General features: G+C 42.2%; 1 protein-coding gene across 14 annotated transcripts in view; it reads left to right on the plus strand.

The window, feature by feature from the left end:
• BTRC (beta-transducin repeat containing E3 ubiquitin protein ligase) overlaps positions 1-25800 on the plus strand; it is a 167215-nt gene that overhangs the window by 105067 nt on the left and 36348 nt on the right. For all 14 annotated transcript variants that reach the window (XM_074959479.1, XM_074959469.1, XM_074959473.1 and 11 more), the window contains one exon: positions 23338-23569. In XM_074959479.1, coding sequence (XP_074815580.1) covers positions 23338-23569 — 232 coding nt within the window. The remainder of the gene's footprint in view (positions 1-23337; positions 23570-25800) is intronic.

Genomic DNA, 25800 nt, shown 5'->3' on the forward strand with positions numbered 1-25800 from the left:
TGCTCCCTGTACACCAGCAGTGTGTCTCCATTCAAACCCCTTTACAGATCTTAACAGACAAACAGCCGCATCCAGGGTAATATTGCAAAGCATGGCTGTTACTAATGAGTGGTTCAGTACCAGGTCCTAACTGGGGTCAGTCAGGAAAATGTTGATCACTGTTTTAAAAAAAAAAAAAAATTAAATTCAGTAGGTTACATGAGAGATTTCAAATTTCACTCTGTTTCTAATGAGGAGGGGTAGAGTAGATAAAGCACTAGCAAGGGTCTCCCTATTGTATCCCCTTCCTCTTTAGTTTCCCTTTAAAATTCGATTCCCCAGCCAAGAGTATTACTCTGATTCTGTCCCTTTCGGTAATCAAAAAGAGAGTGGGAATCAGATACTGCATTAATTTCCTAATGCTCTCTTGTTCTCTCTTGCACCTGCATGGTTTTGTTCAGCTGTTTTCACTTTTCAGTGTGAAATTATTATTAAAGGGTTTTGACTTCACTTCATATGTAAGCTGAGAAGATCAATTTGATATTTTATGTAGAGGGAAGAGAGAGAAACTCAGAACGGTTCTGAAGTGCACACTAAAAATCAAAACTAAAATTAATGATTGTTCCAACTGCGGGACCCACCTTTAGGATTGACTTTTATAAAAAGGGGGAGAGTAGAATCTTGGTGAGAGAGTGAATTCAGAGAGGGGTATATTTCTGAGGAGGAAGATAGCAGGAAAATATTGGAAAATCGTATTAGCACTGGCACCAAGGTGTGAAAACTGTGGCATGAAGCTGTAGATCTCGAGTACTGTGCCTGTGTTTCCCTAATATCTGCAAGATGTTTTCAGACACTGTTTTACTCCTTACACCTCACCTCTGAAGAAGGCCGAATGATGGAAAAAGCAATGCTAAAGGTTTGTTTTCAGTGTCTGTGCTAATTGTCTTTTGATTTGCAATCCTTCTGTTATTTTGCCACATTTAAAGTAACTGAAATTATTTTTAAAGCAAGTGGAAGTTTGGATATTCTGTCACGGTATTGTCCACAATGTCATTTCCTGTTACATACTATATTATAACTTCACAACACAGTGCAAAAAGAAAATATTAAAGGCACCTGTGGTTTCAGGTTATTTGGGGCAACGATGCTGTATTTGCAATTTAATTATAGAGGGGCTCGGAATGACACCTGTTGTTAAGGTTTCCTGACAGGAAAGACTTCCCTTTGTCTTCAGTTGCTTATAATTTTGCCAAATTTTCACATTTGGGCTCAAATGTTACTTCTCATGCTGATTTTTTTTTTTCCAGCCTGAGGCAGAGGTAAAATTCAGTGCGCAGGATGAACGGTGCTCACTATTCAATATTTTGTTTCATCATCATTGTTTAGTGTGTGGCCCCATGCTTTATTTACTGCACATTATTCAAACCCTGCTCTGAAGACAGGATTATTAATTTCCTCATGGGTATTCTGCGAGGCTTATCACTATAGTATTTGAATGCTTCACAAACGTCAATTAAAATTATCTTCACAGCACCACTCTGAGATGAGGGAGTGAATTATCCCCATTTTACAGATGGGAATTGAGACACAGAGAAATTAAAGTAAAAAGTTTCTACTGATTTTGGGTCCCCAATTTGAGACACCTAGAACCTGAGTTTTCAAATGACTTAGCATTATATGGCATTACATATATTCAAAGTACATCTCCCATTGACTTCAGTTACAGCTGTGAGTGCTCAGCACTTCTGCAAATCAGACCCAAGGGTTTCCAGTCAGGTACTCAAAGTGGAGCACACCATTGGTGATCATCTGTGAGAAGTTTGATTTAAGTGACTTGCCCAATATCCCTTAGGAACTCTGTTGCAGAGGCAGGGATAGAATTCATTTCTCCAGGGCAGCATTCAAATGCCTTAACTATGAGACTGTCCTTTCTCTTCTTGCAGTTTTCTGCTTTTTCACTACACACCTTCCAACTTCTGCAACAAATGAGGCAAGGGTTCTATCAACAAAATCCTCAATCATTACACAAACCTAAGGCCATCCTATATACTGAATGAGATGCGGTCCTGTGGATAAAATAGTATGTTATCATGTAATTAAAAACTGAAACATAATACACACAAAGGGACTGAATTAAGGTTGCACAGGCAACCTTAATGCTGGTATTTCCTAACTTTGGAGTACTTGACTTTGCAACCTTAATAATAATCTTTTAACATAGTTTTGTGTGTATGTAATTTATAGATTCTGTGAAATTGAAGTTTAGAGTAAAAAATCATTGGCCCATAGGTTGAAAACTTACCTGTGATCAGTTACAGTTCTTGAAGTTATACAATAATAGGTTCAAAAGATCACCTGTACTGATCATCAAGTAAGTCAAAAGACGTTCATTTACTATTATGATGGACAGTACAGACGTTCGTGTAAGTACAGTAATTGTTCCTCCTTTGCATGTAAAAATTCAACGTCCTTAACATAAAAAGGTGTGTTTGCCCTACACATATTGCAGCTTCAGTTGCTCACAGAATCATGTGACCATGTTGGCCAATTGCAAAACTGCAGTGATAGTGGCCAGCATGTTGGATCCATATTTGGTCATTGTTCTCAAATTTTACATTCCTCTGTCCTTTCATATTCACACTGAAATTTCCTTTACACTAGCTTTGCTGGGTGCACACCATTTACTATTCCAGGAATGTTTAAAAGGCTGCATGTTTTATTTTTGTAGCCTGTTTTCACTTTTTCCCATCAGGACTTTTTATCCTACATGGTGTCTGAGAAGCCTAAAAAACAGCATGAGGGAGAAAGTATGCCCAATTGTTGCACTGAGTGCAGAATAAGTGTAAATATCTTTGTGCTCGATTACTGTCTAGAGCATCTGCTTTAAAACAATCGTGTGACCCTGTGTCGGCCAATGACTGATTGGTTTGGCTTAGATTTGGATGCCAAAAACAGTTGACCAACTTAGGAAGGCAGCAATACAAAACTATTCTGGTGGACATGTCTCTCTCAGTTAAAACCCAAGGATGTAATAGCGTATTTCTAATGAGATGCAGTGTAGTCCATGGGCACTGAACTGCGAATTAGGGGACCAAGGTTCCATCCCCAGCCCTGCCCAGTTTGATGCCTGTTGTGTCCTTGGCTAGTTGTTTCACTTCTCTGCCTCACCCATATGTAAAATGGGGATAATGATTCTCAACATTTCTTTGTAAAGTCTTTGGAGATCTAGGGGCAAAAAATCTTACATAAGAAATAAGAAGTAATAGTATACTCTAGCATGGTCGTTGGTAGCGCAAACCTAAAGCGGCTTTCCACACACACCCCTTATGGAGAGTTATATGAAAAATGTGTAACTGAGAAACGAGTCCACCTGAAAAGGCTAAAGAATTTTGTTTGTTTCTTAACCTTACATGGCAGGCTAAGTCCAAGACAAATTAGAATTTTTCAAAGCCTGCCATTTTTTTTTAGCTGAAAGCACAAAATGGTGGGGAATTTTTATTATAAAACACACAGCCTAGTAAATTGGCCCTTTAATTCAATTTAGAGAGTGACAAAGTGATTCACTTGCGGGCTAGAACTAAATGAGAAATTTTCTACCCAAAAGTAATTTTTATTCAGAGAAGATGCTAACAGGCAGGGAGGAGATATGTCCTAGAACGTACTGGCTCCTGACACCATAAATGTGGAGTCACTACCGTGACTCCAGAATGGAATATGCTGGCATGGGGTATAATAATGTAAATAGCGTGAATATTTCACATGTGAATTAATAGGCAACCTAAGGAGTGTTAATATTTACATATATGTGAAACTGCACATATTGCAATTCTTGCTCTTCTTTCTCTCATGGATCAAGTTTTCCTTGTCTAACTTCTGTTTAGCTTTAGCATCTGGCTGATCTGTCACTGTTCGATATTTTTGGTGGTTTTTTTGAAATCGGGTTTTCTATAATTTGTCTGAGATTGTGATATGTTTTGCATGTTTAATCTAGTTGGAACACTGGCTGTACTTCCAAGATAACTTTTTTTGGTGCCGTTTTCCCCCCAGGGTTTGAATGTTGCTTTGAGACTTGTATATTTCTGCAGTGTTCCATCAAGCTGAGGCAGGACATTTCTCTGTGCTGTTTTGTGTTCTTTTCCTGGATAGTTCTGAAGTTTTTCTCTGCTTTACTTTCCCTTTTCTTAACTTCATTAATTTATTTTAAGGTATGTGGAGTATTATAAACTAATGTCTTTCATCCCAGGATCACAGCATGCTTAACAACAAACCCCTCATAAGGTAGGTATGTAGAATTCCAAGAGGGGAATGGTGACTTGACCAAGGTCACACATAAAAGTCTGTAGCATAATAACAACAACAACAACCTGTAGGTCTACAGATACCCCAGTCTTTTGCTTTAACACCTTCTTTTCCTTCTGGGTACATGTCAACTTTCATTAGTACTATGCACCTCAGGTATCTGTAACTATTATCTAACTGATACAAGTCATTTTGCATAATATAAACAGTGTGGATATGGCCAAACTGGCTATTAAGCTACAAAATGCCTGCCAAGATTTGACAGTGTTCTTGAGATTTTCCTAGTAAGATTGTTTTAGCAGTTGTGCTGGTTCTGGTTGATGCAATTAAGGTTGCAAAGCAGTGTTCATCATAAGCCTTTTCTTCACAAATTTTTAATACCTTTTTGAACAAGTCACTTGGTTAAATTTAATATTTCCAGCATCTTTTGGAAGATGGAACAAAAAACAGTCTAATTTTTTTCAAGATGAGAAAGGGGAAAAAATATAAACCTAAAGTTAAACTGTCAGTCAGGAAATTCAAGAGTTACTGCTGAACATGCAAATCTTAACTCTGTCCCAGTACATAAACATTATAATAGTCTTTATACTTAAGCACTGTCTTAGATGATATATGTATTTAAGATTGCCAAAAAAATTAATCTGAGAAATAGCAAGGGATTACGTAATTAGCCTATCAAAATGTGTATATTCAACCTTAACTTTCAGATTTCCTGACTTTTGAGGCTTAACTTGTGCAACTGTGATATTGAATAACATAGCTTTTTGCACTTCAAATATGTTGCATGTTATTTGAACACGTGCTTGTTTTGACATTATTTGAATTTCCCCTTCAGTTGAAAGATTGCAACATTATTTTAAAACATAAAAACAAAAGTAAATTTAGAGTATGTTTGTAAAAAATGCTCCTTTGACTCTAACATAGAAGACTAGAAGATCACCACAAAAGCTGCTTTTCTCACCAGCCTTATAATGACAGGTTTCAGCGAAACAGCCGTGTTAGTCTGTATTCGCAAAAAAAAAAGGAGTACTTGTGGCACCTTAGAGACTAACCAATTTATTTGAGCAGAAGCTTTCGTGAGCTACATCTCACTTCATCGGATGCATACTGTGGAAAGTACAGAAGATCTTTTTATACACACAAACCATGAAAAAATGGGTGTTTACCACTACAAAAGGTTATAATGTCATGCATAGATGTTGCAGTTGATAAGGCTTTTCAAAGGGTTGACAATCACAGTAGTGGGGGAATCTTGTATCTCTTATTTATTTGAGCATAAGCTTTCGTGAGCTGCAGCTCACTTCATCGGATGCATGAAGTGAGCTGTAGCTCACGAAAGCTTATGCTCAAATAAATTGGTTAGTCTCTAAGGTGCCACAAGTACTCCTTTTCTTTTTGCGAATACAGACTAACACGGCTGCTACTCTGAAACTTGTATCTCTTGAGAGCTTCAACACCATAAGATAGGTATAGCATCTTCATTTCTTAAGTTCTTGCTTGTTGTAGATTTGAATGAGACCCATAATACATTAATGTTAAGAAGGGAAGAAGCTGTCCAATTTATATTGGTCCTTAAGGATCCCATGATGCCTATTGCAAGAGTTAGGGTTATTAACCCTGATGATGTGGCCAGAATCAATTCCAGTGATTTCAGTCAGCCAACCTAAATTACATATGTTGTTTCAGCAGGAGAAATTCACCTTCTCCGAACGCCAGTGTAGCTCCCACTGCAGGTGCACACACATGAAACCGGAGCTGTTCTGTGTGGTAATGGCATCGGGGCTGCACGTGCACCCTATGCCACTTCACGTTTCCATGCGAAGGCAAAAAGAGTAGCCACACCACCTGATTTTCTTGTAAAACTATTTCCCCATGTTTATTCTCCCCCCCCCCCCGTTACAGTGTGTATGGTAACACCCATTGTTTCCTGTTCTCTGTGTATATACATCTCCCCACTGTATTTTCCACTGCATGCATCCGATGAAGTGAGCTGTAGCTCACGAAAGCTTCTGCTCAAATAAATTTGTTAGTCTCTAAGGTGCCACAAGTCCTCCTTTTCTTTTTGTGGATACAGACTAACACGGCTGCTACTCTGAAACCTTTGATTACCTTCGTCTTCAACTATTGTGCTCATGTTGATCCATCTTGACCAAGTCTTGATGGCTAGACTCCTCCTATGTAGGCCTCATTAATATGGCAGACTCAAACCTGTAGGCTTCAAGCCCTATCCATGGATGGATTAGTTCTCTCAAAGAGGGACGCAGTAAGTGCCTCTTTCTGTTTAGGGGAATCTTACACAGCTAGCAGATATTTTGTTTGCCTGCCATTTTATGCCAAGAATTGTGAGATGCCAGCTCAAACTCCACATTCTGGAACAATACACAAAGATCTCAACAGACCCTGAGGAGACAAGTGTCAAGATACTGCTAGTGGACAAGCCAGCATCATCTAGTGCTCTGTCCAGCAGACGGGCTGCACAGAAAAGCCTGCACTGAGAAAGGAATTAGCACCAGCACCAAAGACGGCATCTGTAGGGGAGCAACAAAACAGACACTTACAGTGTCAAAGTCTAGCACTGACAGGGACCGTTGTAAGCACAGAGGCAGAGACTCCAGGCAAACCAGGGAGTCCTCCCATAAAGACAGGCAATGCAGAGCCTCTGGAAAGAAATCCATCAGGTCCTGTACAGAGTCAAGCGATGGGGAGAACATGCAGCCTACAGCATTCGACACTCCACCTGGCTGGCTCTGGAACTGCCCCTTTCAGCATCAGTGATGACTATGGAAGACTAGGAGAAAATGGGATCATCCACCAGTGCCAAAATATCTGCTGATACAGACCCTGGAACCAAGAGTGCCAGTCACATCAGCAGCACCCTTACAAGACATTTCCTCATCATCACCACCGGAGCATGGGTTCTCCCCATCTTCAAGCTCTGGAGTCCTCTGCTACCCCTGGTTTCGAATTGCAAGGGACCTGAGGGAGGGTTGTGGCTGCTCTGCCCTTTAAGCCCTCATATGGAAGCACAAGGAGGCCCAGGGCACATGTGCAGCCCAGATGGATACAGCTAGAGATTCATGGGATCCAAAGAAACTAAATCATCTTGAAGAGCCCTGGTTACTGGCATTATGATCTAGTGGGCAGAATACTGGACTGAGGCTCCGGTGGCTTACGTTCTATTCCCAGCCCTGCCACCTGCCTGCTGGGTGACCTTGGGTGAGTCTCTTCACTGCTCTGTGCCTCTGTTTCCCCCCTGTAAAATGGGAATAGTGATACTGCTCCCCTTTGAAAAGCGCATTGAGATCTAGTGATGAAAACCACTATCTAAGAGCTGGTTGGTATTACTATTATTATTTATTAACCAGTCATTCTTCATCATGCTGTGGTCCGCAGATCAGCTACAATGGGTACTTCAGCCTGCTTGCAGGTTGGGGCAGAACCAGACCTGTCAGTCGCTAGCTCCCCCAGCCCTTGCTGCTGCAAAGCTTTTCTGAGGGAAATTCTGCACTAGATTTCCAATTACTGAGCCAAAGTGTCAGTCAAAAAGAAGTGTCTGATTCCCAGCCGTACCCCAGGGCTGCCTTTGCCTTTAGGTGGTTATGTCTCCTCGGCTCCTCTTCCCCTTCTGAGGTGTTTGTAGCAGCTCGTGTGCCTAGAGGCTTCAGAGAGGGAGTTAGGCCAAGAAAAGCCAGAGGTAAAAGGATGGATCTGTGTCCTCTGCTCCCCCACATAGAGTGCCTCACTGGGGAGCTTGGATGGCTCTGTGAATTGAGCTCAGTTCTCCCTATCCCCCGTCCATATGGGGCCAGCTCAGCCACGCATAATCTCGTACAGAATTCATGAGTTCAGAAAGATTCCCCAAATTGTCATAGTGGGCACTGGACACTGGCATTGGCAGCATCCCTGCTGAGAGTACGGTAAGTTGCCTTTAGGCCCAGGTCTCTTTCACTGTTGCTACCTTTATAGCAGACTTCCCGGGGGATTCTGCCAAATGACATAGGGAAATGCAAATCCATCTCTGGTCATTGTGAATCCCATGCAATAGAAAGGGGTAGAATGGGGAGTTCCTTCCATGGATAACAGACTTGTTCTGGTTGTGATGGTCAACCTGTGTGTTGGGTTTTCATTTAGGAGAAAATAAAAATGAAAAATACCACAATTAGCAGCAACACCACAAAAAGTTAAATTGTTAATTGAGTGAGGCTTGTAATTTCTTAGCAGAGCTGTCTGATAAGCCTTCCTTGTAAGGCTTTGGTTGTAGGTAATAAAACTGTTGTTTAATTAATGCCAGTGTTTTTTTTCTAAACCTCTGCATTTTACAAAATTGAGTGGTGGAATGTGTGAACCGAAAAGTGGAATCAGATTGCTCTTTTATCATGTTAATTTAGGTCTGTCACTCCCATTCTAGATCATGATTTACTGTCCCAACAGTTATTAAGTGGGTTGCAAGAGAAGCACTTTACTACCATCTGAATTCTGACTTAGGAGAAACCAAACATGATTAGTTTCATAGTAGCAGCCGTGTTAGTCTGTATCCGCAAAAAGAAAAGGAGGACTTGTGGTACCTTAGAGACTAACAAATTTATTTGAGCATAAGCTTTTGTGAGCTACAGCAAAGCTTATGCTCAAATAAATTTGTTAGTCTCTAAGGTGCCACAAGTACTCCTTTTCTTTTTGCAAACATGATTAGGCTCCACAGTAAGTTAATGTATCATTGTTTGAGATCTGGATTTCAAAATTGGCTTAGATCACAGATGGAGATGAGTTTGGAGTTTAATGTTTCATAGAAGACATTAGTCACAATACTGAATCCTCACATATAATTTAACACAATTAACAGATCTGAAGACTTGAATAGGAGGGGATGTTATAAGTCAAGACCCATTCATAGAGCTGCCTGGAGGTCCAGGTATGGGTCAGGAGAGGGTGTTGCTGGACAGGCCTGAAGTTCATTAGCAGAACAGGTTTCAGAGTAGCAGCCGTGTTAGTCTGTATTCGCAAAAAGAAAAGGAGTACTTCTGGCACCTTAGAGACTAACCAATTTATAAATTTGTTAGTCTCTAAGGTGCCACAAGTACTCCTTTTCTTTTTATTAGCAGAACAGTTTGGAGTCGAATATAGGAATAGCAGGGCTGCTGCAAGGAAGGGTTGAGATGCGTTGGTGGAGCTTTGTTCGGCCCAAATTGGAGTAGCCCAGTATCTTTTTTTCATGTATTATATAACGCACCTTTCAAACACAAACCTCCAAATTCACTTATTATGAATAAAATAAAAACATCATCATACAGGTGATAAGTCCGTTTCAGTCAAACAACCTAAATAACTTTTTGCAGCACTGTTGGTCCCAGGATATGAGAGAGGCAAGGTAGGAGAGATAATATCTTTCGTTGGACCAACTTCTCTTGGCAGAAGGTACAAGCTAACAGAGTTTTTCAGGTCTGAAGAAAGGCTCTGTGTAGCTCGAAATCTTTGTACCTTCCAACAAAGGAAGTTGATCATAAAAGACATTACGTCCCCTACCTTTCTCTCTCAACCTAAATAACAGTAAGGAGTCCCCCTTCCCTAAAACTTGGGTAAGCAGATGATCTTTGACCTTCAGGGCATGCTGCAACTAACTTGGGCTCTCTAGGGCCAAGAGAGTAGTAAATTCCAGAGTTGAGTCCTTCATTGAGAATGATTTGTCCCTCCCAAACCAAGCACATCTTAGGAACTGTCAGCTCCCAGCTGACCTCAACTGCTAGGGGGAAAAAACACAGACAAACAGGTTTCTATACCACCTGCAGCTTTCAATTCATCTCTCCCTGTGTGGCCCCCAGCAAAGCACATTGCAGTAACTCAATCCAGAGGCAACAAAAAGTGGGGATAACTGTGTCAAAAGCCACATCCAGAAAGAAAGGCTATAACTTCCTTGCCAGGTATGGATGGGGAAATGCACTGTTGCTGTCCAGATATATAGAAGCAGTCAAGGATCCAACAAGATCCCACGTGAACATGAGTAATGAGAAAGAATTCATGCCCTCCCAAGATAAAGACTATGCCACATCCTGCAGTTGTGCCTATCAGTATTATAAGTGCAGTGGCAGGACTGTATGAGGGGAGCCTGGATCTCGAATATCAGAGAACTCTCCGTCAGGCCTGAGGGGCATTGATTGAAAGGGTAGTGTGAGAAAGTTTTAATGGTTTCTGTGCAGCACCCCATAGCACAGAGGTTCTCAACCTTTTTCTTTTGGAGGTACCTTCCCCGCCCCCCCGATGCTATAAAACAAACTCCACGGCCCACCTGTGCCACAATAACTGGTTTTCTGCATATAAAAGCCAGGGCCTGCATTAGGGCGTAGCAAGCAGGGCAATTGCCTGGGGCCCCATGCCACAGGGTCCCCTCTCGAAGCAGTATTGCTCAGGCTTCAGCTTCAACCCCAGGGCTCAGGGACCTGGGCTTCAGTCCCATGCGGTGGGGCTTCGGCTTTCTGCCCTGGGCTCCAGCGCGTCTAGTGCTGGCCCTGCTTGGAGGCCCCCCTGAAACCTGCTCGAGTCCCGCTACGGGGCCCTGGACCCCTGGTTGAGAACTGCTGGCATAGTATACTTGGCTTTAGTTGTTATTTTCAATCAGTCTTTCTCACTCCATCAAATTCTTTAGAAAAAAGAAAAGAAAAATGTAATTGTGGTTATCATAATGCATCCTGTTATATTTATCACCTTTGCTATCTCTCTGAATGGCAGTAATATTAATCACTAACTTCCAAAATTCAGCAAGTCCCCTTGTGGTTAAATATTGAACTTACTATGATAAGTAAGGTGACTTTACTGAAGTGAACCCTCTCGAGGGCACTTCTTTGGACTCAAGGAGAATTTGTTAGCTGGCTTCGTATTTGTATTGATTTTAAGGCAGTTGTCAGGATACAATGTGTCTTTCAGAAAAAGTCAGGAAACTTCAGCAGCAAAAGTGTTGGGTTTTTTTACTTTGCGGTTTTGGTCCAAGCTTTAAAGGCTGCTTAAATGGTTGGCATGATTCAGCAGATTGACTGCAAAGTATAGTGGTAATTTAAATAAAATATTCAGATAGTCTAGGCCATGCCACTGGTTAGAGTTTGGAAGCCTTCATAGATGGTTCTTGGCGACAAAAATATCAATGTACCAGTTGGTTGATAATGCTTGAGGGGAAGATGCACACTTAGGGGTATGTGTGAAATGCTGTTTGGTGATGCATGCCCTTCTGGTGGGAGCACTTTTCACCTGAGTACTACTTATCTGCCTGTGAGATAAATGGTTTTATGTCATGGCTGTTTAACAAACGGACAGCTGAAGCAAGGAGAGGTGAAGTGATTGTCCCAGGCCATGCAGCGAGTCAGTGTAGTATAACTCAGGAGACCTGACTCCCAGGTCCCTGCTCCGGATTGCTACACCATATCATGAGCATGGAGCTTATCCGTGATCAATAAATAATAGCCTCTTACTAGAAAGATCTGCTTTTGTTTCTGTCATTAGCTATCTCCGTGTACAGAATTAAACGTAATATGGTTGTACCTTTCTAGTCTCACTTACCCCAGGCTACTTAAAGCTCAGTGTTGAAACAGAAGCACCTAATTTGGAAACCATTCCTGGACTGTAGGTGACCTGCCATCCATCTGTGGAGGACGATTGATAACCCGTGAGAGGAGAGTAGGTGATGACAACAAGTATGCTTTCCCAGTCGTGAAAATTAAAGTTTTTAATTGTCTGATATTTTTTAAAGTAACTAGATCTGCACATGGCTGACGCACATGGCTGACGTGATCAAAACAGATCGTTGAGCAGCCCCTGAATCATGGGATTTGAAAATGGGCTCCTGTACCTCTCATAGCAAGCTGGGTAGTTTTAAGCTCTTTTACTTTTAGAAAGAATTCTCATCTGTCATTTGGTTTGCCTGAACTTCAGAGAAACTAGTGGGGCAGCTTATTAATTATTCATGTGCCAGCAACACTTAAAGCCAATTAAAATTAAAAACAGCAACATTGCAGCTAGCTGTAGGCATCACCAAATTGTCACAGCGGTGGCTGTGACTGTTCTATAGTGAGAGTGCTAGAGGGAGCTCTAACCTTGTTCAGAGGAACAGTGTAGGAACCGTGCCTTCCATTTATCTAGCTGGCTCACTGTCAGCAAAAGCTGGATTCTCTTAATGTTTAATTTTGTTTTGTACCAGAAAGTTGTGTGCATCTTTCCCTAGACTGATCATTTAATGCTAGGGCCCTACCAAATTCACGGACCATGAAATCTGGTCTCCCCCCGTGAAATTTGGTCTTTTGTGAGCGCAGGAGGCTGGACTAGATGATCTCTCCAGGTCCCTTCCAGCCCTACATTTGTGTGATTGTGTGTGCTTTTTCCCTGTACTATAGAGATTTCATGGGGGAGACCAGCATTTCTCAAATTGGAGGTCCTGACCCAAAAGGGGTCGCAAGGTTATTTTAGGGGGGTCACGGTCACCTTAAGAGCTGGGTGGCCAGAGAGTAGCGGCTGCTGTCTGAGGGCTCAGCTCTGCAGGCAGCAGCGGAGAAGTAAGGGTGGCAATGCCATTTCATGCCATCCTTACTTCTGTGCTGCTGCTGGCGGCGGTGCTGCCTTCAGAGCTGGGCTCCTGGCCAGCAGCCACCGCTCTTCAGCTGCCCAGCTCTGAGGGCATCGCCAGAACAGAAGTAAGGGTAGCAGTACCGCAACACACACCCCCAAGATCTTTTGGGTCAAGATCCCTACAGTTACAACACTGTGAAGTTTCAGATTTAAATAGCTGAAATCATGAGATTTACGATTTTTAAAATCCTATGACCATGAAATTGACCAAAATGGACTGTGAATTTGGTAGGGCCATACATATGCTCTTCCTAGCAATGGAGAGTCAAACAGTGTGTTCTCCAATATGATGGTGCCAGGCGTAATGCATTAACTGCCCCAAGACAGAGAAGAAACAAGGGAGAGATGATAGGATAGAGGAGGTATTTAAATGAATAGTGCAGAGAAGGTAAATTGAATGGTTCTGTTTACTCATTCTCACAATGCAAGAACAAGAGCACACCCAATGAAATTAAAAGGCAACAAATTTCATATTGATAAAAGGAAATGCTACCTTACTCAATACATAATGAATCTTTGGAATACGCTACCTTAAGATGTTTATCCAAATACCATGATAGATTTTGAAAAAAAAGGATTAACAATTCTTGTGAATAACAACACGTGGAGTTGCACGAGACAGGATAAAAATGCATGAGCGATACCAGCCCTCTTGTTTTAGGGCATAAGGCACCACTTTACTGCCTGGGATGGATGAAACTTCTCATATGGATTTGATGAGCTACATGACTTAATTTAATCTCATTACTCTTGGTACAAGGGAGTATAGCTAGGAGGAATGGGGTGAAATCAGGAAAAGAAAAGTGTAGGCTGAGTTAGAGACGACAAACTTCCAGACTGGAGACCATTGCACAGTCTAACAGATCTCCTGATCTAGGCTGAACGTAATCCTAGACAATAGAGTATGGTGAATAATCCTGCTCTGACTACCAGGGGAGGGACTGAGTGGGAGCTGAGAGGTCCCTCCCTGTCCAATTTGATTCTGTTACAGGCAGTTGCACTAAAGCTATCTCAGTTTGACTGACTCTCTTGAGGTGGGTATAATTCTGGGATGGTGACTACCTCCTCTGCTTCGGAGTATCTTGATTTATTTGTAGTGAAAAGATAGGAGTCAAGGAATATAGGGAAACGTGTGATTCTCTGGGCCAGAGATAGGAGAGATCTGTAAGATTTTCTGCTTGCGAGCAGAAGTTGCTTTTTGTTTTAGCTATGTGAGGGGGACCCCAAGGACCCACTGGCTTCATCGCTTAAATTGTAAACTCTCTGGGGTAGGGGCCATCGTTTTGTTCTGTTGTACAGCACCTAGCACAATGGGTTCCTGGTCCGGGACCATGACCCTTAGGCCTACAGCAGTGCAAATAATGAATAAGGATGGTGATGGAGGGAGCCCTCTTTGGTCATGACGTTTGGTTATGTTTTATGGAAGGAGTACTCTGGAAAGAGATGCTTGCTGATGACTGGAAGCAATTCATCCCCAGCCTTTCTCAACCTCTACGCTTCTTCCTTGCTTACCGTAGAGCTACAGTCTACATGCTCTTCTTGTCTAGTCTTTAATTCTTTTGTGATCTGGCATATCCTGGACCAATGTATTCCTCTCTAAAGATATAGGGGAAATGGGAGAATTTCCTTTGCCCACCCATTTGGAGGCCAGAACTCAGGCCATCTTCTATCAAGGAAAGGATGTGTCTAGTCCTAGGTAATCCTGAGAAATGAGTGGTAAAGCCAGCAGAATGACTGAACAAGCAAGATACCGTGTATGCTGGTGGATAGCAGGTAGGTGGCCTCATCTGGTGGATGAGCAAAGGCTGAGAGATGAACCCCTGCAGATTTTGTCCATAGCCCGTTGACCAGCTTTAACCTGAAACGATACAATGGTTTGGTAGATGAGCAACCCAGCTCCATGCTCCCCATGCAGTTGCCCCAGCACAGTTCACACCATCCCTCCTTTTCATTCCCGTTTCTCGGTTGTTCCTTTGCTTCTTCCCTCCCTGTTTGTCCAACTCAAACAAGTGCTACATGCTGCTCACGGCAAGGTGGAGACATCACATGGTGCCACCCATGACTAAACAGAGTGGGAATAACATGAACAGAGAAGAGAAACTTAAGCTGGCTAAGGTGCAAGGTGAATGTGAGCTGTTCCTGCAACTAACTGAATTAACTGCCATTTCAGGAGCAGGGAAGGTGATGAATTTCACTGAGCAACTTGTAGGAGCGTGTTTGCAGTGGGAGGAAGTGTGGATCAGGAGTCGTGCAGTTTTCCCCTAACCCCACTGCTGTTTTTGTTTGTTCTATGAAAGGAGGAAACCCTGGGATTATCTGGTGTTTAAAAGGCCTTGGAGTGTCGTGGCCTCTAATCCGAGATGGGGCACTAACTCTCATTGTGACCTTGGGCAAGTCACTTACATTCTTTTGGCCCCATCATTGCAAAAAGTGTTCAAAAGCAGGAAAGTCAGTGAAAAGTAATGCCACATCTGAGCTGTGCTCTCCTGAGTAAACTATAGGGAGAAATACCCAAGTATCTCAGAGAAGGCTGCAGTCTCTTAATGCTAAAAGTGTATTAAAGCTTTCCATTGACAAGACCAAGATGTTCCAGGTATCCTGATCCTTTTATCCTGTGCACCCAGCCATGGACATTAGACCTATTAGGTCACCCCCTCTTTGAATGTGTTGTCTAGTCTCATTTAAAATTATTCATGTTGGCCTGCCCCCCAGTACACTGTTTCCTGGTGGCTTTCTGTCTGGGTTAAGGGAGTACACGAGGGAAAAAGAAAACTCTTCGGTAACACCCGTAAAGGGAACTGCCACTCAGTCAGTGGTGTATGTGTTTACAAGTGGCTGTTTTAGAAAACTAGAAACCTGCTGCCTGGAGCATAGCCTACCCCTTGCCATCCCATTAATGAGCCCTTTGCTGCTACTGGTAAAGGCTGACTTCAGTAGATTGTTCTCCAAGTAATAATGTACATATTGCTGCTTTCCCTTAACAGTAGTAATGTGTAGTAGTCCCAGCTGTCCAAAGCTGGGTCAGGTAACATATGCGAAAGGGGAAGTGTTTCTGTTTAACTAATTTAAGAGTCACTCTTTACCTGTCTAAGAGTGCCTCTAAAGTATGTGTAGGGTTTGGTTATTTCTAGCATACCCCTCACCATGGATTCTCAGTGTTTATAGGGAAGAGAGGAGGGTTGTTAATGCCACTGATTTGTTTTGCTCTCAGTAACTTGGTTTCTTTAACCTGGGGAAAGTGTGGCATATGCCAGCATTGTCCAGGTGCTGCCATCACAAGATGATTCCTCACCAGTCCCAGTTATTTTCGAAGGAATCCTACAGAGACTGATCAAACTTACAGTTAAGGTAGGGGGGAAACTCCCCCTTCACTTCCATTTCTCCCAGCACAGAAATTTTATTTTGGTGGTTTTACCAACATTTAAAATCCAGATGTGAGACCTATATCAAAGGAAAGGTATACAGTCAGAGCCACCAGATTCCAGACAATTAAACTTTATTAGTCTGTCTGAAACATTAAGTATTAGCTTAAAAGAACAGTTTTTCATCTGCTCTCCCTGTTGCGGTTTACTTTTTAGCAGTGTGGGAGAGGAGCTTCTTCTCTAGCCAGCATTATTATTGCTGTTCTTTGTATAGCAGGTGTGCAAGCATGCATGGCTCAGTCTTGCCCTCCCCAGTCCCTGGAGAGATTCAGCACATTACATCGGTGGTGCCTGCAGCTTTCTCTGGTCCCAGAAGAACACAACCTTGTCTCTAAATGTCACTCCTCTGATTTGGAGGTGAAGTCCTTAGCCAGGCACCCCTTAGCCCAACAAAGTATCGTATGTAGTTAGATGGTACCTCTGGGAACTTTTTTCAGAGTAACAGCCGTGTTAGTCTGTATTCGCAAAAAGAAAAGGAGTACTTGTGGCACCTTAGAGACTAACCAATTTATCTGAGCATAAGCTTTTGTGAGCTACAGCTCACTTTATCGGATGCATCCGATGAAGTGAGCTGTAGCTCACGAAAGCTTATGCTCAAATAAATTGGTTAGTCTCTAAGGTGCCACAAGTACTCCTTTTCTTTTTGCCCTCTGGGAACTGTTGCCCCCACCGGACCTCAAGAAGCACAGCAGCCTGAGCTTCTCATTCCACTGACCTTCCATCTAAATGTATCTTCTTTTCCTACCGAATTTGCCGCTGTGAAATTAGAAGCCGGATGTGAGCAAGCAGCTAACAACCAAGTACAGGCAAAATTGTTACTTCTTTGGATATCCAGGGGGCTGTTCATTTCAGTTGGTGTTTTTTTAATTTCCTCCTGGAACTAAAATCCTGGCTCCTTTGTGTGGGGCTTTCTTTTGACTCAGATGTGGTTGGTGGCGATTTGCTCCCGGGTTGTGTTGGGTTTTGAAAATGTTCCAGCGAGCTTTGCAGTGGAGAAACTGTAGTCCAGTACATGGCAAGTAAGCCCATGTATGTGCTAAACTAATGGTTAACTTTCCTGGAATCTGTTGTGCGAGATGGAGGCAGACGAAATGGGTAGCTTCTAAACTGAGCTTTTAAAATAAAAGTAAATGGACTGAGATGTTTAATGACCTAGTGTTGTAGCTTTGAGTTCTATCAAGTCAAATATAGGAAAAACAAGTTCCAGCAAAAGAGGGCATCATGAGAAATGGACTGCCCTTCTGGTGTAATTTCAGTTCTGTGGCTCATTGGCCCTTGGTTCTTTGTGCTAATCCCTCTTATGTGGGGATGGTCTTACAGTGTGGACATTCATCCACTGGGAGCTGGACGGAGCCCCGCCTCTTCCAACCCCACCCTTCAGAAAACCCCATTTTTTGTTTGAAGAAGTAGATTGTTAATTTCTGTCTGAGCCTTACAGGTCCCCATGGGGGGAGAATAGCTCAGTGGTTTGAGCATTGGCCTGCTAAACCCAGAGTTGTGAGTTCAGTCCTTGAGGGGGCCATTTGGAATCTGGGGCAAAATTGAGGATTGGTCCTGCTTTGAGCAGTGGGTTAGACTAGATGATCTCCTGAGGTCCCTTCCAACCCTGGTATTCTATGATTCTATGTTACACCCATGCTCCCAGGCCGCTCTTGGGCATCCTCCTTCCAGCTTCTCAAAACAATGTAGTTAAAGAGATTACTGGTAAGTGACTTCAGAACATGTCCATCCTCTGTCCCAGCCCACTAGGGCTAAGCAATCTACCTCTGCAGCCCTTGGTAATTACAGGCCCAAGGAGGAAGACACAAGCCATGGGACTTGGGCCTCGGTGTCCTGCTGCCTCTGCTGTGTGCTGCTGTTAGGTCATCCAAGCAAACCCTTCCCAACTTGACTTTAAAGTACTAGTTCTTATTAGTTTAGGGGTCACATGAGGGGCATTGGGGCACATTCAGATGCTCCAGTACATCAGCATGCACTGAGTGGTATGTGGTTATGGGCAAATGATTTTGCGGCCACAAGGTGGCTTGAAAACCCAACAGTGCTGGAATTGTTCAGCTGACAGTGACTTCTCCAGATCTAGAACCGTGAAGAGAGACACATCTTGCTGCTGTAGCTGCACCATTTAATTCCTCTGCCTTTGCCACCCAGCTTCTAAAGTGCACCAGAATATTTGAGCATGACTGGTACTGCTGTTTAATTCAGTTATTTGTCTGGATTCATTAGATTTTTTTAAATTGCTTAAACATGCACATTGGCCATGACTTTCCTTTCAATGTTGTTTGCTGCCCTCTCTCTGTTCCCCCCCATCTGCCCCTCAACCCCCCCACGTGGTACCTTTTTCTGTTGTGCCACTGCTTTGACTTTCCCCAGTGTCTTTTATCTTGTGAGCAAAGTTTGAGCAGTACGCAGAAAGTTAACTGCCTGGAGTCTTTTAAATATAAGTAACACGCACCCAGTAATAAGCTGTCGGTTGTTTTTTTGCTGCCTGCAAAGAAACATAAACACAGCGCTCGTTTCTGGCAGGTTTTTACTGTCAGAGTTTCTCCTATTATATTTATCTTACAATTTGCCAGGGGGTGAAGTTATTAAGTTTTAGCAGCAGCCATCGATCAAGTTCACAAGTTAACACGATAAAGGCTTTGAGCCGCTCCGATCCAGGAAAATGATGATCCTCACTCGGTAATTAACTAAATGAGAAAGTTAAATCTTACTTGAGAGCTGGGAGAGATGAAAGAGAGGTGTTTGTCAGTTTCTCAGTGGAAATTAGAAGCAGTTTTCTGCAATTCCCTAAGCTGCTGCTCTGTCATATTTTACATAAGCACTGGGAAAACGTCTTGTAATTAGTGCTGTCAAGGAGGATTTTTTTTGCTGAAGGATGTTGGAATAATTCATTAGATTATCAAGAAAGGCTTGTGTCCTGAAATGATTAGCACAGTGAAATTTAAACCATTAACGATAACAAGTTTAGAGCTTGCTGCAGTGCAGAGGCACCCGGGGTATGTCTGTGCCTATTTCAATCATTTCTTATAATTAAACATTGTGTCCTTTTTTTCCCCCTCCCCTTCAGTAGGACCCATCCAAAAATGCTGTTAAGGTGGCTCTGACTAGATCAGCAAGTTTACCAGCACTGGTGGTGCACATAGTTCGTAGTGAAAAGATGCAACTGCAAATAAGCAAGACAAAGTATTTGAGTTTGAGAACCAAAGAACACATGACCCCTGATGCTCTTTCGTGCCCATGTAAGCGACTAAGACATATTAGCGCTGGAATATCATGGAATGCCTTTCCCTCCCCTTTGGCTGTAGAGAAACTCAAATGAGAAACTTGCAGCATTGTTTTATTTTCTCTGAACCATTTTAGAGCTTCACAGACACGTAGGTGCATTTCTTGTGGCACTAGCTGGGTTTTTTGAGCATCCACACTTTGCAAGAGACAGGACAGTTCCTACCACAAGAAGCTTATGGTCGGAGTCAATCTGTACACAAAAAGAGCTCTAACATGGTTTTCTACGGTGAGTAGGGGACATCTGTGTTACAACCCTTTTCCCAAAAAAAAAAAAAAAAAGATTGCTGGTGTGGCTGAAAAAACGGATTCTTGTAATAGTAGCGGAGAGCTGTGCTGGCATTTGGCTTTTCCCATACTGAAGAAGGACCCGTAAGCCCCATCTATACAACAAAAACAACCTCTGTTACTAAGTTGGTGGGCCAACCATGTTATACCATGGTTATTTTTGTTTTGTTCACACAAATTTAGACGGATCCAACCTTTGTTTATCCATACTAAAATGTTGCCCCTTCTTGTAGACGTAGGCTATTCTTTAGACTCAGGTCCTTCGTTATATTAGTTCTCTCCTACCTCCTTGTGCATACAAATAGGCTCTGTTAATTGTAGCCACTCAGAAAAATGGCCTAGTAATTGTTGTTTGCAGTGTTACTGTCGCTGTGTTTGTCGCAGGATACGAGAGAGACGAGGTGGGTGCAGTAGTATCTTTTATTGGACCAACTTCTGTTGGTAAAAGAGACAAGCTTTCAAGCTCCACCGAGCTCTTCTTTGGGCTTGACTGTCTGACAGCTTCTTCAGGCCTGAAGAAAAGCTTGTAATTACGGACAGCTTACTAAACCAGTCTGTTCAGTGCCAGGATGTCTGACTAGAATTGATGGAATGCCTTCACCATCTTGAGTATTGTGTTCAGTGCTGGTCACCCCCATCTCAAAAATGGTATCACTGAAATAGAATCATAGAATCACAGAATATCAGGGTTGGAAGGGACCTCAGGAGGAAATAGACTTCTGCAAGTATAAAGGTGCCACTCACAGAAGCTACAGGTCCCAGCATGTCACGCTGCTCAGATCAAAATGAAGCACTGAATGGTGGCCCCTATCGTCTGCAGGGTCATGCCTCCACATTCAAACCTGGGAGGGAAGAAGAAAAAGGTGGCAGACTGTGATCTGCTCCACTTGGGCTACATTTGGGCGCTTTCCCATGCCATACATAGATGCATCTACTTTGGGTAACGTGCGGTGATTGTTTGTGGTTCCTGTTGTCTGTGGTTATTTTTGATAGTGAAGCAGGTAATACATCTTCATCCCAACAAACAGTAGAAAGCTCTGGGCTGAAAACCTTTTGGGTGGTACATTTGTATGAATATTTAACGTCATTTTATTATCCGTATGTCTGATAGCACTATCTCTTCTGGAGGGGCTTCTTGATTGTAACAGATAAGAGGGCATTTAATGCTCTAGCAAATAGTGACTGTTCTCACTGAAAGGAGGACACAAAAGGCAGAAGGTACAGGTTTAAAAACCATGCTCTATTGAGATAGCCTGCTGTAAGATTGGCTGTGCAGCAAATGAAATGAGAAATGAAATGAGGTCAGGCTTGTAAAATACACCATTTGTCAACTATCTCCAGCATTTCATGGGTTTTTCTGTTTTGCAAACAGCTAAACTGCAGTAAAAACAGCCAGAGTCCCTCAAGGCTGATGTTCAATACAGCCCATCCTTAATCTTTGTATGCCATGCCATTGCCAGGAAAAATCCAACCTTTCACGCCATGGAGTTCATTCCCACAGTTGCCTCAGAGATGTCAGCATTCTCTCTATATAAAGAGAGTGTCCAGAAGAAGAGTGTGTGTTTCTCCTCCCTCCAAGTATCCCATTTATGAGACACTATTATCCACATGATGAGAGAATATAAAATCATTGTACAAGGATTTTATACTTTGCTGTTAGTTTGCAACTCTGCCACCAGCTATTAGCCATCTTTGATGATCCTTACTGAATGCTCCCAGAAACATTCCCCAGTGTTTGAGGACTCTCAGCTCCATTTTGAGGGGAATGAGAAAGGAAACAAAACAAGTGTTGCAGACCAGTTTGCTCGTGATGCGAAGCTGAGCAATGATACAATCTGATATCCTTGTACCGTACTATAGTCTCAGAAAATCAGAGTTAATTCAAACCATAATACAAAGCCGGAATATACTTTTTGTTAAAATGGCTGCCACTTACCAGGGCAGTTTTGTAAGAAAATCTATCCAGCCATCTCTGTTAGATGAAAAATTAAGTAGATTTTAAAGCATTCTGTCACTTTTGGTAATCCAAGGTGTGGGCAACACAGGTAAGGATTTTAGGTGGACAGGGAGGTGTAATCTGGGGTACAAGCCTGGGAGCTAGAAATTCCTGAGTTCTTGTCCCTGCTTTGGCAGGCACTTTCTATAGCCTTTTAGCAAATCACTTAACATCTTTCCATTGATCCTTCCTCCCAGTAAATAGATTCTATGTATATTCCTCTTAGGTACAAATTACATGTAGAGCGTGTACAGTCTGGTTATTTTCTTTTAGATTGACTAAAATATCATTAATTTTGTTAATACACATTGTGGTATAGCAAGTCACTGAAACTGAAATACTACATCACAAAATATAACTTGTATTTATCATGATAGGTGCAATTTGGTTTTAATTGATAATTCATAATGCAGTAGCAAATGTAGACTAGAGTGTTTTTGTAAAAGAAATGATCTAATAATGTGAACTGTCATTACAGTGCCGTCTGTTATTAAAGCTTTGCTGTGACGTAGGGCTAGACACCAGCTTTTAGTAAGACTTACCAGGTTTGCAGATTACTAAAATGAGACTTATCAAGGTTCCATGGCACATGGATATATCTTGATAATGGCCCTTTAAAACTTGTCTTGGTTAAATGTAAGACCATTGTACTTGGTTTTATTTATTTATTTATTTTTTAAGTTGGGGCAGTAGAATCCTAAAAATAAACAGACATTCCCTTAGTTTAGTATTTAATAAAAGCTATTTAGTAACCAGCATGGGAAAACATAGATTTCCCAGTTGACAGCTAATTTGGCTTGGGATGTGCTCATGGTACAATACGTGTGCTTTTCTTTCAGTTAAATCATTAAAAACAAAACTTCCGTGCATCTTGCTTTTAGGCGATAGAGTGAAGAGTCTGTTTTCTCCTGTCCCTGAGATCCCTTCTTCAAAATCAGACTATGTTGAGACCTTCTGGCAAAATATTAACAGTGACTATAAAGTTTAGTATTTGATTCTTTGCATGAAGTACAGATGAGCACCAGATGTTGGGGTGTTGATTTAACAGATTTTACTGTATACTATATGTGTTATTAAAATGATCGTTGTGCCGTTTCTTATCCATCTCATGTATTTTCTATTAATTTTAGCAGCAGTCCATTGTAGCCCTGAAGCAAATACTTTAAAAGAGAAACAAAATACAAATGCAGTCTTCTGTGGTGCACTGAAGTAGCTGATAATGGCAAATTAGGAATCTGTCAGCATTTTACTGTGTGTAAAATGTAACTAAAATGTGTTTGTATTAAGCTGCCACTCTTGTTCTCCCATCTAACCACAGTCCTTTGTGTGCAGCTCCAGCATGAACTGTACTGTCCTCCAAGGTTACCAGTTTCTGTGGCCACTTGCAGACTGACAGCAGCAAATGGGATATGCAGACTCATGTTAGCGTCCCAAGCGTTATTTCATGTTTTCTTCTTTCCTTTCAAGACAAAACTTGCCAATGGCACTTCCAGCATGATTGTGCCCAAACAAAGGAAGCTGTCTGCAAGCTATGAGAAAGAGAAGGAGCTGTGCGTCAAGTATTTTGAACAGTGGTCCGAGTCCGACCAAGTGGAGTTTGTGGAACATCTCATCTCCCAGATGTGTCATTACCAGCACGGACATATAAACTCGTACCTCAAACCCATGTTACAGAGGGACTTCATCACTGCACTGCCAGGTATTTCTACCCGGTTGGGGGAAGGATCTTCCAGGTTGTCCTTGAAAGAGCTAAGGTATTTGGCTTCGTCTGACAGTGGGCGTTCCCTGTGGGAGAGTGTTCTTGGAGAAGGGAGAAGTTTTGCGAAGTAGGTAGCAGCAGATTGTGAATGAAAGGCTTTATAGAAGTGCACAGTAGTAGTAACACTTCACTCAATATCGCTACCCTTTTGATTGAAATAAATGGATGATTTTACCAAATGTCTAGGGCATGTGACACAGAAAACAGAGCACCTGATTGTCATTAAGACAGTAACAGTGTCTGAATAACAGAATTTTAAAAATTGTAACTACCTTTTATCGTCTCTGGTTTTCCCTTGGGATTTTTTCATTCAGAATTTTGACCACTTTTTATTAATAAAATATTTTCCTGTAGCCACGGATTTGAATATTAATTACCTACAGTGAACAACATGTCAGGATAAAGAGTGGACGTGATAACATTTTCATATTTTGTACTTCTACAGTGCTTTTCATCTGAGGACATTGGCCTCAGCTAAATGTTTGGCTATTGTGATGAATGGGGGTCACAGAACTACCTAAGTAGAGGAAAGCACTGAGCAAACAATTCTGTCAGTACCCCTGTGAGGGAGGTACCATTATTTTCCCTGTTTTACAGATGGGGAAACTGAGGCACAGGATAGTAAGTAACTTGCCCAAGGTTGTGCAGGAAGACAGTATCAGAACCAGCTTTAGAATTCTGGCTCTCAGTCCCATTCTCAAACCATTCGATCATACCTCCATAGACGATATTATAATTCAGATGGCTTGGTTCCTGAGTCTCTGATGGAATTAAGTAAAATGTGTTGCCATCTTTGCTGATGACTCTGAACACTTAGTTGAAGAGAAAATTGCTTGGAAGAATTTCTCACACACATTGTTTATCCTGTGCAGACCTTTGAAGAGCTGCTCAATTCCTACGTGCTCCTTCTTTCCAAACATTTGACTTCTGATGGGATTGTTCCACATGATACTTAAATTCTAGGGCTGAAGAAGGAGAAAACATGTTTGTTTTTAATTGTGGATCTTATAAAGAATAACGCCATCATGGGAGTGTTGCTAGGAAATTAAATACACAGATTCCTGGGATTTTATAAATTATAACTGCCTCATAATCAAATGGCTCTGGTAGACCTTGAAAAAAATCTTTGTTGTGCTAAGTGTGTTATTGTGGTAGTTTTCAGAGGTCTGATGGCAATAATCTCATGTACCAGAGCAGCATTATAACGTGTGGAACTCTTCTGTTACACAGACATAGGGAGCAATTTGAAGAGGCATTTGCCTTTCCATAGTTAAGACTGAAGCACGCTCACTCTCTGTTATAAACCCAATTTTTTTCAGTCCTTTCTCTGCCCAACTTCATCAAAGACAAACGAATCCACCTCATATTTCACCCATTAATCTCACCCTTGGGGCCTTTTTCTGGAAAGTTTTGGCAAGTAGCAGAAGTCGTTTCAGAAGGGATTTAAAAAATTTTCTTTGGGTGGTTGCAGACATATTTTCCATTCAGGTGTGCGTGTGCCTGGCGCACCCAAGCCAGAGAACTTTGCCTAGTAGTACCCTGAGGGGCAGCACCCATGCCCTGTCTCTCTTAGCCCCTCCCCAGGCTATTTAAAGGTAGTGCTCCTCCGAACCCCATCAGTTCCTTCTCACCACTCCTGAGTAGACTCAGAGCACTTGGTGTGGTATTTTCTTCACGCTGTTCCATCTCGGTCTCTCTTGGATTTTGTTGTCCATATAGTAAGTTAGTTTAACAGTATTTATGTTTTTAGTTTATAGGAGTTAGGATAAATATTCCCTCACCAAGGTTTAACTGTTGTCCATTGTTTGGGGTGGCTGTTCCCAGCAGTGACCCCCCATATATGGTACTTGTTGCTCCTGGGAGAAGGGCACATTAAGGAAAGGAGCTTCATCTGCAAATCATTCAAGAACAGAGGTGGTGAGGGACTTACACCTCAAGCAGCACCTTGTGGAGCCGGCCATGAGGCCCGCTTGGCACTGGAGACCTGTGTGGATCGTTCATCCTCTCAGACAACTTTCAGAGTAGCAGCCGTGTTAGTCTGTATTCGCAAAAAGAAAAGGAGGACTTGTGGCACCTTAGAGACTAACCAGTTAGTCTCTAAGGTGCCACAAGTCCTCCTTTTCTTTTTTCAGACAACTTTGGAACTAGAGCGAGCCAGTGTTCTGTGACCA

The sequence above is a fragment of the Natator depressus genome, chromosome 7 (genome assembly GCF_965152275.1).
Source record: "Natator depressus isolate rNatDep1 chromosome 7, rNatDep2.hap1, whole genome shotgun sequence".
Taxonomy (NCBI): domain Eukaryota; kingdom Metazoa; phylum Chordata; order Testudines; family Cheloniidae; genus Natator; species Natator depressus.